This window comes from Alosa sapidissima, chromosome 8 (assembly GCF_018492685.1).
Source record: "Alosa sapidissima isolate fAloSap1 chromosome 8, fAloSap1.pri, whole genome shotgun sequence".
Taxonomy (NCBI): Eukaryota; Metazoa; Chordata; class Actinopteri; order Clupeiformes; family Clupeidae; genus Alosa; species Alosa sapidissima.
Genome location: NC_055964.1, coordinates 10,877,226 through 10,890,830, shown reverse-complemented (window position 1 = coordinate 10,890,830; position 13,605 = coordinate 10,877,226). Strand labels below are relative to the sequence as shown.

The following is a 13,605-nucleotide window of genomic DNA, read 5'->3' as shown; positions in this document are numbered from 1 at the left end:
TTCCCGGGACACTGAAAGACCGGGGTACACAAAACTTGGTGGGCATGTACCCCCACATGGATAGCATGGAACCGTCATTTTTCGTTTTGATCTGTAGCCCCCCCGCTGGACTGGACCCCCCGAAAGGAGGGTAGGGCAGACAGTTCTCTGTGAATATCTTGAGAACTGTAGGGCCTAGGATGACCATTTTTTCCGTATGTTTGCCTCCAGGGGTCATGTTAACCCATTTCATGTGCACACATGTGCACAAACAGATACACACACACACACACATACATTCACACTAATCATACGTATGACACATACTCACACAGTAGACATATGTACGCTTGCATGCACAGGCACATACGCAGGCACACACACAAGCACGCACAAACACACACACACACACACACTCACACACACACACACCCACACACATAACATAAACATAACACAAACAATCAAGAATTTCTCAGAATTATGAACAGGCAAGATGGAGGTGGCGTTGTATAAAATGAATTTTACATGTGAAATCTATGAACTAATCATGTTTTGGTACTTGTTGTCTAGCAGATACCAGTGAGAATTGAGTGTGGATAATGCAATTTAGTGAGACAGTTAGAATCATATAGGCCTTTCAGCGTGATTTCTTTTTGTGGAAAAAATGTGCTGGATTGGGCGGCGGTCATATTTTGTACCGCTCTGCGGTACATCTAGTTTTAGCAGAACCTGTATATCTTAAGTCCACTACTCTATAACTGAAACTGATGTTGCACAAAATACAGTGGACTTTGCAGCTGCACATAACTCTACAACATGTACTGTATCTTCCAGCATGTTGTCTCGGTCTCTCACTGTCAAACAAATAGTGAGAGTAAGAGTGACTGCTGTGTTCCCAACTTAATGACACAATTACACCATAATTCAGATGACCATTCTCCTTGTACGTAAAATGTGAATGTTGCATCACAGGCACACACACACACACACACACACACACACACACACACACACAATGGTGCATCACACACAGTATATACCATATATAGAGAAAATGCACAAACTTCCTTGTCTGTTTGACTGTTAAAAGCTAAGAAAAATCTCTCTAATCCCACAGCTAGTTCATCTTCCCAGACCCCAGGAGAGGATGGACTTTACCTCATTCCCAGCTTTTTCCCTCAGTCATTTGTAGGGTACTTTATAAAAAGCCCAGCCATAATGGGAAGTAAACGCCAGCCTAATCTGGTGCTGAGGATGTGATGCCGGGGTGTGTGTGTGTGTGTGTGTGTGTGTGTGGGGGGGGTTTGATGTGAAGGGAACCCTATTTCCTCTGCATGTGCAGCCGCTGCTGTTGAGTGCTGACCGTGGGAGGACTGGGGGGGATGTTGTCTGTGTGTGTGTGTGTGTGTGTGTGGGGGGGGGGGGGGGGGGGGGGGGGGTGGGCAGTTACTGCTCTCTCCTTCCAGGAGTCCGGAATGACATGCAATTAAGGGGGCTGAGTAGATGGCAGATATCATCTCACTGGAGGGGCAGGAATAGAGGGCAGTCTGTGCTCACCAGCTGCTCTGCTCTGCTCCGCCAAGAAACAGGCCCACACTTCTGCAGTGGGGAGCAAGACTGGGAAGAAGAGGGGAGGGGAAAAAGAGTAAAAGCACTCACAGATGGGATCGCAGGAAAGAGAGAGAGAGGGAGGGAGAGAGAGAGAGAGAGAGCGCACGACGGAGAGGGAAAGGAAAAAAAGAGAAGTTTTAACAACTTTCCCACATCTGTTTATTTAGAGAAGAAACCATTGTGTCATTCAGTTATTCTAACAACCTACAGCTCCGGTCAGTGTTAGTCCCACAATGACGGCTTTTTAAATACACAGTTTACGCTCGCGTAAAGTGGCCTCCGGACGCCACAGTTTCAGGAGCGCGCCAACTGCGTGGAACACACCAGGGTTTCGCCTTGCCCTCCCTCGCTCGCTGAGCTGTCTCTCTGTAACCAAACGCTGGCTATAGTGAGTCGAAAGGGCAGAAGAAATGGGAGGTAGGCTGGCTTATCAGCGACTTGTGTGCTTTCTTTAGCCCAAATCTCACTAATTGGTGATGGGGCCCTGGACAACTGCCAGTTCTACATACAAGGGTTGTTGTTTTTTTTCTCAGCCACAAGAGTCTTAATGTCACGGTACTTACAGTGACCGCATACTTCCACTGTGATTTTTCCATGCTTCTCCAGATAGGCACACATCTCACATATCTACTTCATGTGGGTCTTATCAAAGAACCTCTGGAAGCCAGTGATAAACTTAATGAGATGTGTGTTTAGTGAGTGGGGTGTGATTAAGAATATATTTTCCCCCATTAGATATCATTGAGGAGCTCTGTCTAAGATCACGTCTGGAATTCATTTCAGTGTGGGCATGTATGGTCAGCTTCTACATTCCGAGTCATACCTCTGTCCCATAAATCAGGTCAATGAAGGAATTAGACAAAACTGAAAGTCCTAACCATATAACTTTTTAGATAGATACTTTATTCATCCGGAGACATAGTCAGTAGTGCTTGTATTCACCATTTCATATTTGTGGGTTTCCTTTTCGATCCTAATCAGTTATACAAAATCTTGAAGACATAAGCTGCCGACTGATGTTTGATGGCCAAACGTCACTTAATTGACAAAGGCATAACACAGCAAAAGTCTGATTCACAACAGATCTGGCATGCTGAATGCTTTGTGGTGAAACTGATTTTACAGTTCTGCTTTGTTGTGTCTTCTGTTGTTAAATTCTTTCTTGCTGTGTACCATGTTTAGTGGATTAAGGTCACATGTCTGCGAAGGGAAATGTCTTTATTGGCCATGTGCGCTTATGGTATTTGCTCATTGGTGGTGGTATGACAGGACCTCGGGCCTGTATAAATAGGCTCCTCTGTAGGATGGCAAGGCGCACTCTCATGTGTTGTAACAGCTGGTGGGTTTGACATGCCCCTGAGTCTCAAACACACGCAGCAGGTCATCTCCTCCCTACCCACTGTCTCATAACCCGGGGAAAAGATGCCGCAACGGTCCTCCCCACTGCACTGTAAAACAAAACAGTTCGATTGAGTCGGCGCTTGATTCATTGGTGCAACAGCTCAACAGAATACAGACTGAAGAAATAGATAGGGGCCATTTTGGACAGTATGTTAAGAATGTTTGCCTTAAGCAGTAATAAAAAAAAAATATTATCCAAGGCCATGCATTTTCAGAGGTGCTCTTTAGCCCGTGGCTACATGGCTATGTAATTGCTAATCCAGCTGGTAATATTAAATCTCTTATTCCTGAGCTGGAGTGAGATTGGAAGCCTTTAGCCTTTAGCACAGGAAATATCCCCAACGAACTGAATGTGCATATCAATCCTGCTTGCGCACACTGACATTAACAGCTTGATTAGACACCCATACCAGGACCAACAGCTGCAGGAGGACGGATCCGCACTGAGACCAACTGCAGCTGTCTCTCTCCACGAGGAAGGACAAGCATATCATTTCGATAGCATGAACCTTGGGGACGGAGAAGTGTGGAGAGCACATTAATGACTTGCTCTGGGAAAAGCTCAAAGAATGTTTTCTTTTGTTCTTGTTGTTTTTTTTTTGCCTTGCATGACTCAAGTGTGTAGTGGAGTCTCTCGTCATGGATGGCAGTCAGTTGAAACATTAAAGCTAACGTCTCCATACACGATACCCCATTATTATAAGAAACAATTCAGATTAGGAGTGCTGTGAGCGCTTAGTTATTTAACAAAACATGAAATACACCTCAAGTTTGATGTTTCCTTAAATCCTAGTTCTTACATCAACATCACAACTCATATTCATACTCAATTTGTGCCATATTGGAGGGCAGTTTAGGCTACTGGACTAGTGACCTTAGTGACCAAGGTGTTGTGATAGAGTATAACAGGAGAACAATGGGGACTGAAGTCTCTTTCTAAAGGTTTGTTAGTAAATCTAATAGCTGTGGGAATCCTTAGTTGAGCTGATCAGCACTGATCTCCATAGCCTCAGGACATAGGGCCTTTTCAATGGATCAGTGACTTCAAACATCTAGGGTCGCTCCTCTAAGGACAATGACATCAAAAAAAGGAGCTGGCCTACGCTCTCTTCACTTGCCCCCACAGTCAATTAAACAATGAGTGGCAGCTTCTGGAAACCCCAAAGTGAAAATTAAATAAACACATCCTCTCAGGAGAGGGAGAGAGAGAGAGAGAGAGAGAGAGAGAGAGAGAGAGAGAGAGAAATGTATAGATGACAGGAAATCATGCAGAAAAACAGGACCCCCAAATTATGGCAAGTTTTCAATTAACTTATCATTTCGCTTCATTATCTATCTCCCTAAGCGTCCCAAAAAGGAAGTTCCATATCCATATAAATGGATAGTTCCTGTAGTCTCATTTCCTGTATTGAAATATTTTCTTTCACAAACATACACAAATAGGGTGTGTTTATGTGGGTGTGTGAAAGAAGGAGATAGAGTGAGGGATCAAAAAGACTGTGGCAATAAATTCTCTATGAAACAAATACTAACACAAAAAAACACACACAGGGCACAAAATCCTTATTAATGTATAAAAGAAATTCTTTGACAACCATTGTAACCATGCAACACCACATATTATGGATTAATAGGTCTTTGGAAACCTTTAGTGGTATGTATTTGCAAACACTCTACATAATCCTGCATCTCTATAAATCTTAATATTTATTGTTAATAATGAAAATATCCAAATTTAGATAATGCAATTATTCAAAGTACGCAGGTAAAATTATAATCAAATTTCTCGATCACAATATTTACTACAAGCGATTCGGGGGTGGGGGGGGGGGCATCTGGTTCAATCTTCCATTCTTTTCTAAAAGTCCTCAGAAACTAGATGAAATGGGGAAAAGGCTCTCCTTCAATCCTGTGTTTAAAAAAACGATCCCCTCTGTATATTCAATAATTTACATTTAAGTGGTTCCATTCCTCAAAATAGTCCAAAAACAAAATAGGCTCCACTCCAACGGACATAAAACCTTTGGCTTGCAGAAGACTGAAGAACGATATTATAAAGTCAAAAGAACTTCTTGAAATAAACATTTCTTTTTCATTATCAGCAGGGGAGATTTTTAATGTAAGTGACTTCATTGTGTTTGTCCTTTAATTGCATTATTGCTGTATGAACACACATTTAATGGCTCCATCAAAGTAATGGCATACAGCTTTCTTATTAGACACATCTGGTATACACCCTTAAGCTGCCAAAGAAAATAGTTTTCTCGTGTAAGTGTTTCTCTGAACTTCCACACATTTCTTGAAGTCAGAGAATATACTGGCACTCTTTTTTTTTCTTCTAAAATTCACAAATACTGATGAACAACACCAAGCCATTTGTAGAACAGAGACATGTGTTACAAAAAATAACTGTGAAGACTCAAATGTTGTCCATAATCTAAAGTTGTTGATTTCAGTACTTGCCCTCTTGATTGACTGTTGGAGAGTATTGAATTCCGTGCATTCATCATTTTGGACTGGTGCGATCTCGAGGAAGCCCCAACAATGTCAGCGTTGGCCATCCGTAACTGACATTGAGTGCATTGTTTTCGCTGGAGCTTCACTGCTTTGGCCTAAAGGTACATTCCTGAGATCAGAACACTGTTTGAAAACGAGACCCACCCCCCTACCTTTGTGCCACCTGAACCCCTATCAAAAGTGTCTGCAACAACCTTTTTATGTTCGGTGTGAATTTGCACAATATCAGTTTTCACTTGTGCACAGGCACAATTCATATTGACAGTCAGTGATGGCTGACTTTGGTGCTGTCTCAGATTGTTGCTTTCTATTGTACTGAACTAAAGGGCCCTTTGCCAGAGGGGATCATTTTCAAAAGTCAAATCCCTTCTTGCTTAACAAATGGATGGAGAAAATGACAGAAATGGCTCTGGACTGTGGATGTATTTCCCAGTTGTTGAATATGACACTTCAGCAAGTAAATACATGAGGAAAATGGCTTAGATGGCAGTACAGAAATTACAGCACAATTTTATCCAGAGAGGTGAACACTGCTTACTATCAGGTTCTTACTTTATTTTCTCCTTTTCGATGATGATTATCCACCAGTGTTAACCTCAATGACTAACTTATGTCTAGTGTGATTATGGTCACTTTTGATATAACATGCTGAGATTTCAAGACATTGGTTCAGAATATACTGTAAGAATACACTGTAGCCTAATGGAGCTTGTATTCACACTATGAATACAAGTCACTAATGGTCTAAATATAAAATAAACTGCTATATATTATGCAGAAGTTGAAGTTCATGTAAAGGTTTAGATATTTATAAACATGTAAAGGTTTAGAAACCTACATTAGTGCGATAGAAGTGTTACAATTTTCTAAGCTTGCATGTGTGACAGTATAAACCTAAATTTGGCTTATCAACACTGGTTCAGCAATAGCCTAATCAAACAATCCATGAAAAGGATTTTTTTATCAGTAGGCTAGCCTACAGACAAAATCCCTAATTGATGGTTTAATTATTACCAAAATATAACAATTTTCCCGATGAGGACTCTATCCTAAAGAGGAGTAGGGTGACACTGTAAAAAGTGTCTAAATCTGACAGCGCATCGCGAAGAAACCACAGCCCTATAGATGTTTTCTTTCTCAAAGTTTTACCGCTCTCCCCCTCTCACTTTGTAGGGGCCATCGCTTAAGATCGCCCCACCTCCTTATTCCCGCCCAATGACCGACGTAGAGATTTACAACAACACATGGTGGAACCAATAGGAGCCCGTAAAATTTCGGGAAGAGGGTAGAGTGGATAAAGACAAATGAGAGAGTGAAAAGGGGGCCAGTATGCGAACCAGAAGCGTTGCTGTTTCCCTACACTATTTGATTGCGTTCCCATCTTTACTTAATGACGGATAATTAGCAATACCACCGAACCTACTTTACATGTAAGGTTGGCTCTTTATAACAAAAGACAGAGCATCGGGATTTGTCAGTACCCGTGACTTGCATCGGAGTGTGCACTGAGGAGGACAGCACTTGGGCTGCCTGACTAGAAGCGCTGACTGCGGAGCTAGGACTACTGAAGATCATGAGACGCCTGTATAACCAAGGCCACATTACCGTGGTTTGGTAAAGTAAATATTGTGTTTTATTTTTCTCTCTTGGCACTTACTTTTCGTGTTTGACTCGTCGTGGACCATTCCCGGAGTTTATCAAGCTATCCTAGAAGTGCAACGGAGGAGGATAACTTTGTCTGAATTTGCCAGCAAGAAAAAGTAATTCAAATTCAAAAACAGCAGAAAAACTGTATCGAGGAAGGCTTTGATCGGAATGGATTCAAAGGATATATAACATACGCATGTGTCATACGGGCTCGACGTTTAGCGCAACCTTGCAGCCGTCGCAATGGCAACTTTGGCCGGTTTGGCACAGAGCGCCTGTAGACATCTATGGCCCTTCGGCTGCATAGTTATCTTTTTTAGCTATTTATGTATAGCTTCACCTACCCATGGACGCCGATTAATATGCTGGCAGGCTATTTTGAACTGTCAAAATGAAGCAGAGTGTTTGTATGCATATGACCAGTATTTACACGCCTGTGAACCCATACTGACCGGCCAGAGGAGGAAGTGTCCAAGTCACTGCATCTCTTCCCTAGTGCAACTCAATCTTACCAGAAACGGGCCAGCTCTTGAGGACTGTAGCTGTGGCAATGATGAAAGATGCAGGAAGACCAAACGTTCTATCGAGCCTTGCCTGCCTAGAACTAGCAACATGGGGTGCACAGAAGCACGGCGCCAGTGCGAAAGAGACACCCAATGCCGAAGCGCCATGGGTGAATATTTAACCCACTGTGGCAAACTTTTCAGTGGAGCAACCTGTACGAACTCTTGTCGAAATGTGATTGCTCACATGCGCAAGATACCCAAGGCTCAAAGCTTGGATACCTGCGTTTGCGACGGGACCGAAAGGACTATATGTGAGTTCATCAAAGTTAATATGAGAAACCTCTGCTTCGAATCACCACCTACAGATGACGAGGGCGGTAGTGGAAATGATGACGAAGACGACGAACAAGACATTGACTACTATGTCACCAGCAGTGATGTAGAAGACACTGGTTGCTCACTGAGTCCTCGGAGTGTTTTGACTCTGGTGGCATCCATCTTGGTTCTTCTGCCGTTTCTCTGATGGGCAAGTGAATTACTCGCTCAGACTGTTGTACGAAGGGGAAATGTTGCTCTCTTTTGTCTTCAAACAACTGTCGGATGCGTTCGGCTCCAAAGAGTAGACTACAAAGTCAGCAATCTAAGATTGGTTGCTCTAATATGAGTAAATGTGGTGGGGTAAACTCCCAACACTCTGTGATTGTCTATGCACGTGTAGGCCCAACTGTTTTGGCGCAGGGGAAACATGCCTTGTCAGTATGTCACAGTATTTATTTTTACGCAAATGGTCTGACATTGCAATAACGACGTGGCTACCAAATACTTAAGCTTGGTCTAACACTACTGCCCTAAAGTATACTAGACGGTTTGTGTCATCAAAGTGTTGGTGTCCTAAGTAAGATAAAGCTTGTAGCGCACATTTGTCACATTGATTTCAAATGTTGCCTTGGACAAGTGTGTGCAGAAATTATTTTATTTTGATACATAGAGATTTATCAATGCAGGTTTTAATCATAAAGCTGTGCACTGCCAATATGGGACTAGTGTTTTTAAAAGAAAAAGATGTATTTTTATATAAAGTTGCATTTGATTTTTGAGAGGCCAAGTGACATCTCTTTAGGATATTAAATGCTGGAATGAAATACAGATAGACTAAAAAATCCAGTTAAGGTACAATAAAGTCATCTACAAATATATGTTGTAAAAAGGAATCACTGCACACATAGTGTACCAGACAGTGAAAGAGAAAGGTTTAAAAAAGTATTCCAGTTGTAAAGGGAAAGTAGGTATTTGATGTATTATTTTCCTTTGAAAAATACTGTACAGTGTATTATATAGATTTTCAGAGAATCTTTTAATTATGTTATCAAAGATGAATTATTCACTGTGTAGAAATGTCTAAATCCACTGTATGACTGCCTCAATGATGTACTTTTATAGAAGGCATAAAAAAAGTAATTACAGAAATCCATCTTTGTGTTTGCGGTTTTTGTTGTAAAGATATACTGTGAAGTGACGGGTGTGGATCAGTTATCTTGGCTAATCTTACTTCAAAAAGACAGTTGCCTCAGTAGTAGGGAGTTAAGATAAATAATGGGTGCCGTAAGCAGCTTTAAGTGCTGATACACTTGACTTTGTAAATAGAAATGTTTGCCGAAGGAATAAACTTTGACATTTGGATATTTTTAGAACATTAGACACAAAAGGGAGAGCTTTTCCCTGGGGTTTTCGCATGCTGACTGGGCCAAGACAGACAGAAGTTTATTTATTTTTCAATCACTGTGTTTACTCAAAGGCCTTACTTAGCACCATCATCACAAATAGCTGCCACTGCAACAGCCCTACCCTTAAGAGGCAGACAGTAGCACGCAGAAAGTGAAGATTGATTATGTTGTGTCAAAACACATATCAATTGCCCTCGATATTTAGTCACTCACACTTGTTGATACGTGCAGCACATTAAACCATGTTCAGGGGAAGTCGCTGCTCTTTCTCTGAAGGGTCCATTTTTAAATCCCCTCTCCCTTCGTGGTAGTGACTTTCACTGACATAATTTTTCCAGTGGAGGTGAATTATGGTAAAGATATTGCCACGACGATTGGCTCCTAGTTGGGCCGCTGAACTAATAATTAACTACCACCATAAAGCGGGCCTTGATTTAACTAGCTGTTGTCAAATGCATCTGTCTGGGATAAATCAACTCCCCCTCCCCCTTCCCACTAGACAGGGGTCCCCCTTCAAATAATAGTCAACAGTTTGTGGAGAGTGGGGTTCATTGTTATTTAAACACCACCGAACGCCATGCAGGTCTTGAGTTCACACTACATGAGCTTAGCAGAAGAGATGTATGCACACAGCCAGAGCACAATGCCACGTCAACCACTTTGCTTCCAAAGTTTGGGATTTGTCTGTCCTCACTTAACTCTGAAGAAATGCAACATTTCAAGAACATTTTGTATCATATGATCGGAGTGCCGTAAATGCTAATATGTCATGAATTATTTTGTTATAACGGTTGTATAAATGTCAGCATAACACTAATACCATAGTATTTACCATGTGGCTTCACTGAGGGCAATAGGAGATGTTCTCATAATGTGTCACAGTGATGATTGGTGGAAAAACATTTCCCTCTGAAGAAATCCGTGATGAGGACTGTGGTCTGTGAATCCTCTGATGTGTGCTCTCTTTCATAACGTTAGCCTGCTTATTTGTTTGGTATAGCCACAACGTTACTTTGCGCCTTTTTTTTTTTTTTTTTACTTACTCGCAAAACTCGGGCCTCACTCTCCCTCTCTTCATCGGTTGGGGACTTCAAATCGTGGTGATTGCTGCAAAATGTTTTATTAGAGCTGGGGACAAGGGCCCTCCAGCTGAATGATTCGAGGAGAAGTCGAGTGGCACTTTTGTCATGGTAATGTTAAGCACATAATGGTTCAGCCACACAATGCACAGCCACTTCATTCTTTCAGGCTCCCTGACACCTCTTCAGTGCGAAGCCGCAGGGAAGCATGTGGGAACGATCTGCTGGCCCCGGGTCCACACACCCCTCCGCGAGGGCCCTTGTCCACCATGGAGCCCCTGTGCATACTCTTATAAGAGGGAACCCATTCTCTTTCTCTCTCTTCCTTTCTCTCTCTCCCTTTATTCACTCGATTCCTTCTGAAAAGTGTGTTTTGTGAAATGTTAAGGGAAGGAAGACTGAATGAGCCATGTAGAAAGAAAATGACAACAAAATATGAATATAATCAACAAACATGAATTCCAATGCTGCACCTGGAAAAAGAAAGATGGCATCACCAACATCAAGGAAAACAGAAAACATTGACTTAAGCACAACTTCTAACTGTAATTTAGTATATTCAAGTATGTTCTGAAGTTATTGTAAAAGTACAGATGTGTGATTTAGCAAGGATCCTGAGATAGACAAGGCACAGCCATAACACCCCATCTCACATGAAAAGAAAAAAAGAAAGACACAAAGAAATTTAGAGAGAAAGAAATAATGAAAGGGAGGAGAAGAAAACAGCCACACTCTCCCTCCCTCTCTTTGCTGTAGCAGGGGGTCACTCCATCATTGCATAGTAGAGTGAACATGGTTTACAAAACGGTTGAGCCTGTTTGTGTTCCAGGTCTTTGAATGTGAAAGGTATCTTTGCCATCAATTCTGCCTGAGCTCCTCTGCATCGGCATCAGATTCTGTTCCCCTTCTCGCGCTGCACAAATGAACATATGGTCTGTCTTAGCAGCTCACTTTTGCTCAACGCCACTTGCACGGCTGAATGCGTGCTACAAGAGAAGTGATTTCAAAAAATGAATCTGGCACTTTGCAAATGGCTTGGTCATCGCCGGGCTCATAATATCCAGCTCCAATGGGTTTCAGGGATAAAAATATGCAGTAAACTCCAGGACCCGATGACAGGCCAATTACAGAGATTACTTAGGCCAACAGCTTACACAAACAATGAAAGGAAACATCATCCAGCTCGCAGAATGTCAATCACAAAACAAACCTATATATATACATATATATATATATACAGCTAAACACATCAACCGAATGACCCATTGTTGGTTAAAAAGTGTGACCCAACTTTAAAAGATGTATGACTGCTTTTTTTCTTTTGGATAATGAGGAATAGCAGTTTTTAGGTCTAACCCCTAACTTGACTTTCCCCTATGAAATGTTTTCAATTAACTCCTGGCGTGGGCCAAGGAGTAGCAAACCATTTTCCCAAGCTGAAATATGGAAAATCTACACAGGACCGCTCAGCATGGGCCAGATTTTCATTTTAACGCCACATCATAATTCCCAGACTCCTGCCTACTTCCTTAATAGACTCTATTGATAAGCAGCTCCCGGTTTGTTTAGAGGGCCTATATGTTTTTTTCCTGACCCACACAATGAGGTGAGACTACCCCTTTACTTTTGCGGCATATGTTTTTTGGCCTCTGTTCATTGGCTCATTACTTGGTAATTGATGGAGAAACGGCTGGACAGTTGGTATGGCTGAAACTAAGGAGCACGCACTGAGATGGAAAGTTCATTTGATGGGATTTAGGAATAATCCTTTAAAGTTAACATTGGGAATTTGACAGAATGAGGTTTGGCAGAGAGGGGCCCTCAGTCGTTCTTGAGTCCTTTTTTTTTGTTCAATGTGTATGGACACGTATCTTTCGTTCATTAGCACAAATGTCAAAGAGTTGTTTGATATATAAAATAAAAATAATAATAATAATTCTGTATTCCTAAGGAAACCATGCCGTTAGGGGAAAAGCCCTGCCACGTTCATCCTGGCATTCTTTGAGTCCATATTTATAATCGCAACTACCCCTTCATTTTCGCTCACTTCTAAAATAGGTAAAAGCCACTGAATTGTTAAAAATGAAAGTAGTAATTTTTGGGACTTCTCTTTCAAACTGTTCCTTTCTCCAGTCCATGGCCTTGAGGCTCCAAATCCGATTTCTCTTCCTCCCCCTCCCGCCGATCCGAGCTGCCACTTTGATTCCATCACCTCAGACCTCTGGTGAGTTCACAACCCTTTGAAATGAGTAAAAGGACCTGAATCCCAGTCGGCTCCAGAGGGGTCCAGATCTGTGGGATTATCACCGGCACAAAGGGGAAGAACTCTCACCTGAGGGAGAGGACATAGAGAGGCTCACAAAGGCAAAATACGGGGCCAATAGTGGGACTAAACATGGAGACTTAAAGGGTTCTACTAGTGACCTTGATGCGGGGGAAGTTCAGTTTACTCATGTGAAGTCTGATATCTTTACATCTATGTCATAATCACTTCAATTAAAAAGAAAATGAAGAAAATCAGCAACCCAGTCACTTATTAATATGTAATACACATTTTTATTAATGTGCACTACAGTTTCTGGATGCAGTACACTATTGTTAAGGGCCTCCAAATACAAAATACACAAATCTCACTAAAGCAGACCCTCCCTCCTCTAAATTAAATTCTTTGAAGGAACTTCCCCTGCATGGAAAATAATGTTCTAATCCTATCCTAAAGTATTCCCAAGTGATTAGTTCTAATCACAGGGCATATAGAGATTTAGCGGACATTTATCCAAAGTGCCTTCCAGTGTTGTGTTGAGTTCCTTGGGAACTAAACCACTGGTCATCACACTGCTAGCAACACAATGCAATTGACCGATGTATGAATCTCACCCTGATCTGGGATGCTCCATCAGCTGATCTGTTGGAGATGCCTAAATGACTGAACATGTTTACTGCCAGCTCTTTGGAGTCAATGCTTTTTAGCTCTGATTCAGAGAAAAAAAGAAATCAACAGCTCAGCATGCTCCATCTTTGAGACCCCAAAAGGCCCACTGAATAAAGTAACTTGAGGCAGCTAAACACAACACTCTCCCAGGATCTAGTTATTTCCACAATACTCCAGTAATCGGCATAACGCGGGGGAGGGGAGAG

The 13,605-nt window shown here is 41.9% G+C and overlaps 1 protein-coding gene across 1 annotated transcript; it reads left to right on the top strand.

Moving 5' to 3' along the window:
- Nucleotides 1-6,813: 6,813 nt before the first annotated feature.
- On the top strand, nt 6,814-9,135 carry gas1a (growth arrest-specific 1a). Its single transcript, XM_042101940.1, has one exon. The coding sequence runs from the start codon at nt 7,402-7,404 to the stop codon at nt 8,185-8,187; it is 786 nt and encodes a 261-aa protein (XP_041957874.1). The 5' UTR covers nt 6,814-7,401; the 3' UTR covers nt 8,188-9,135.
- The last annotated feature ends 4,470 nt before the right edge of the window (nt 9,136-13,605 follow it).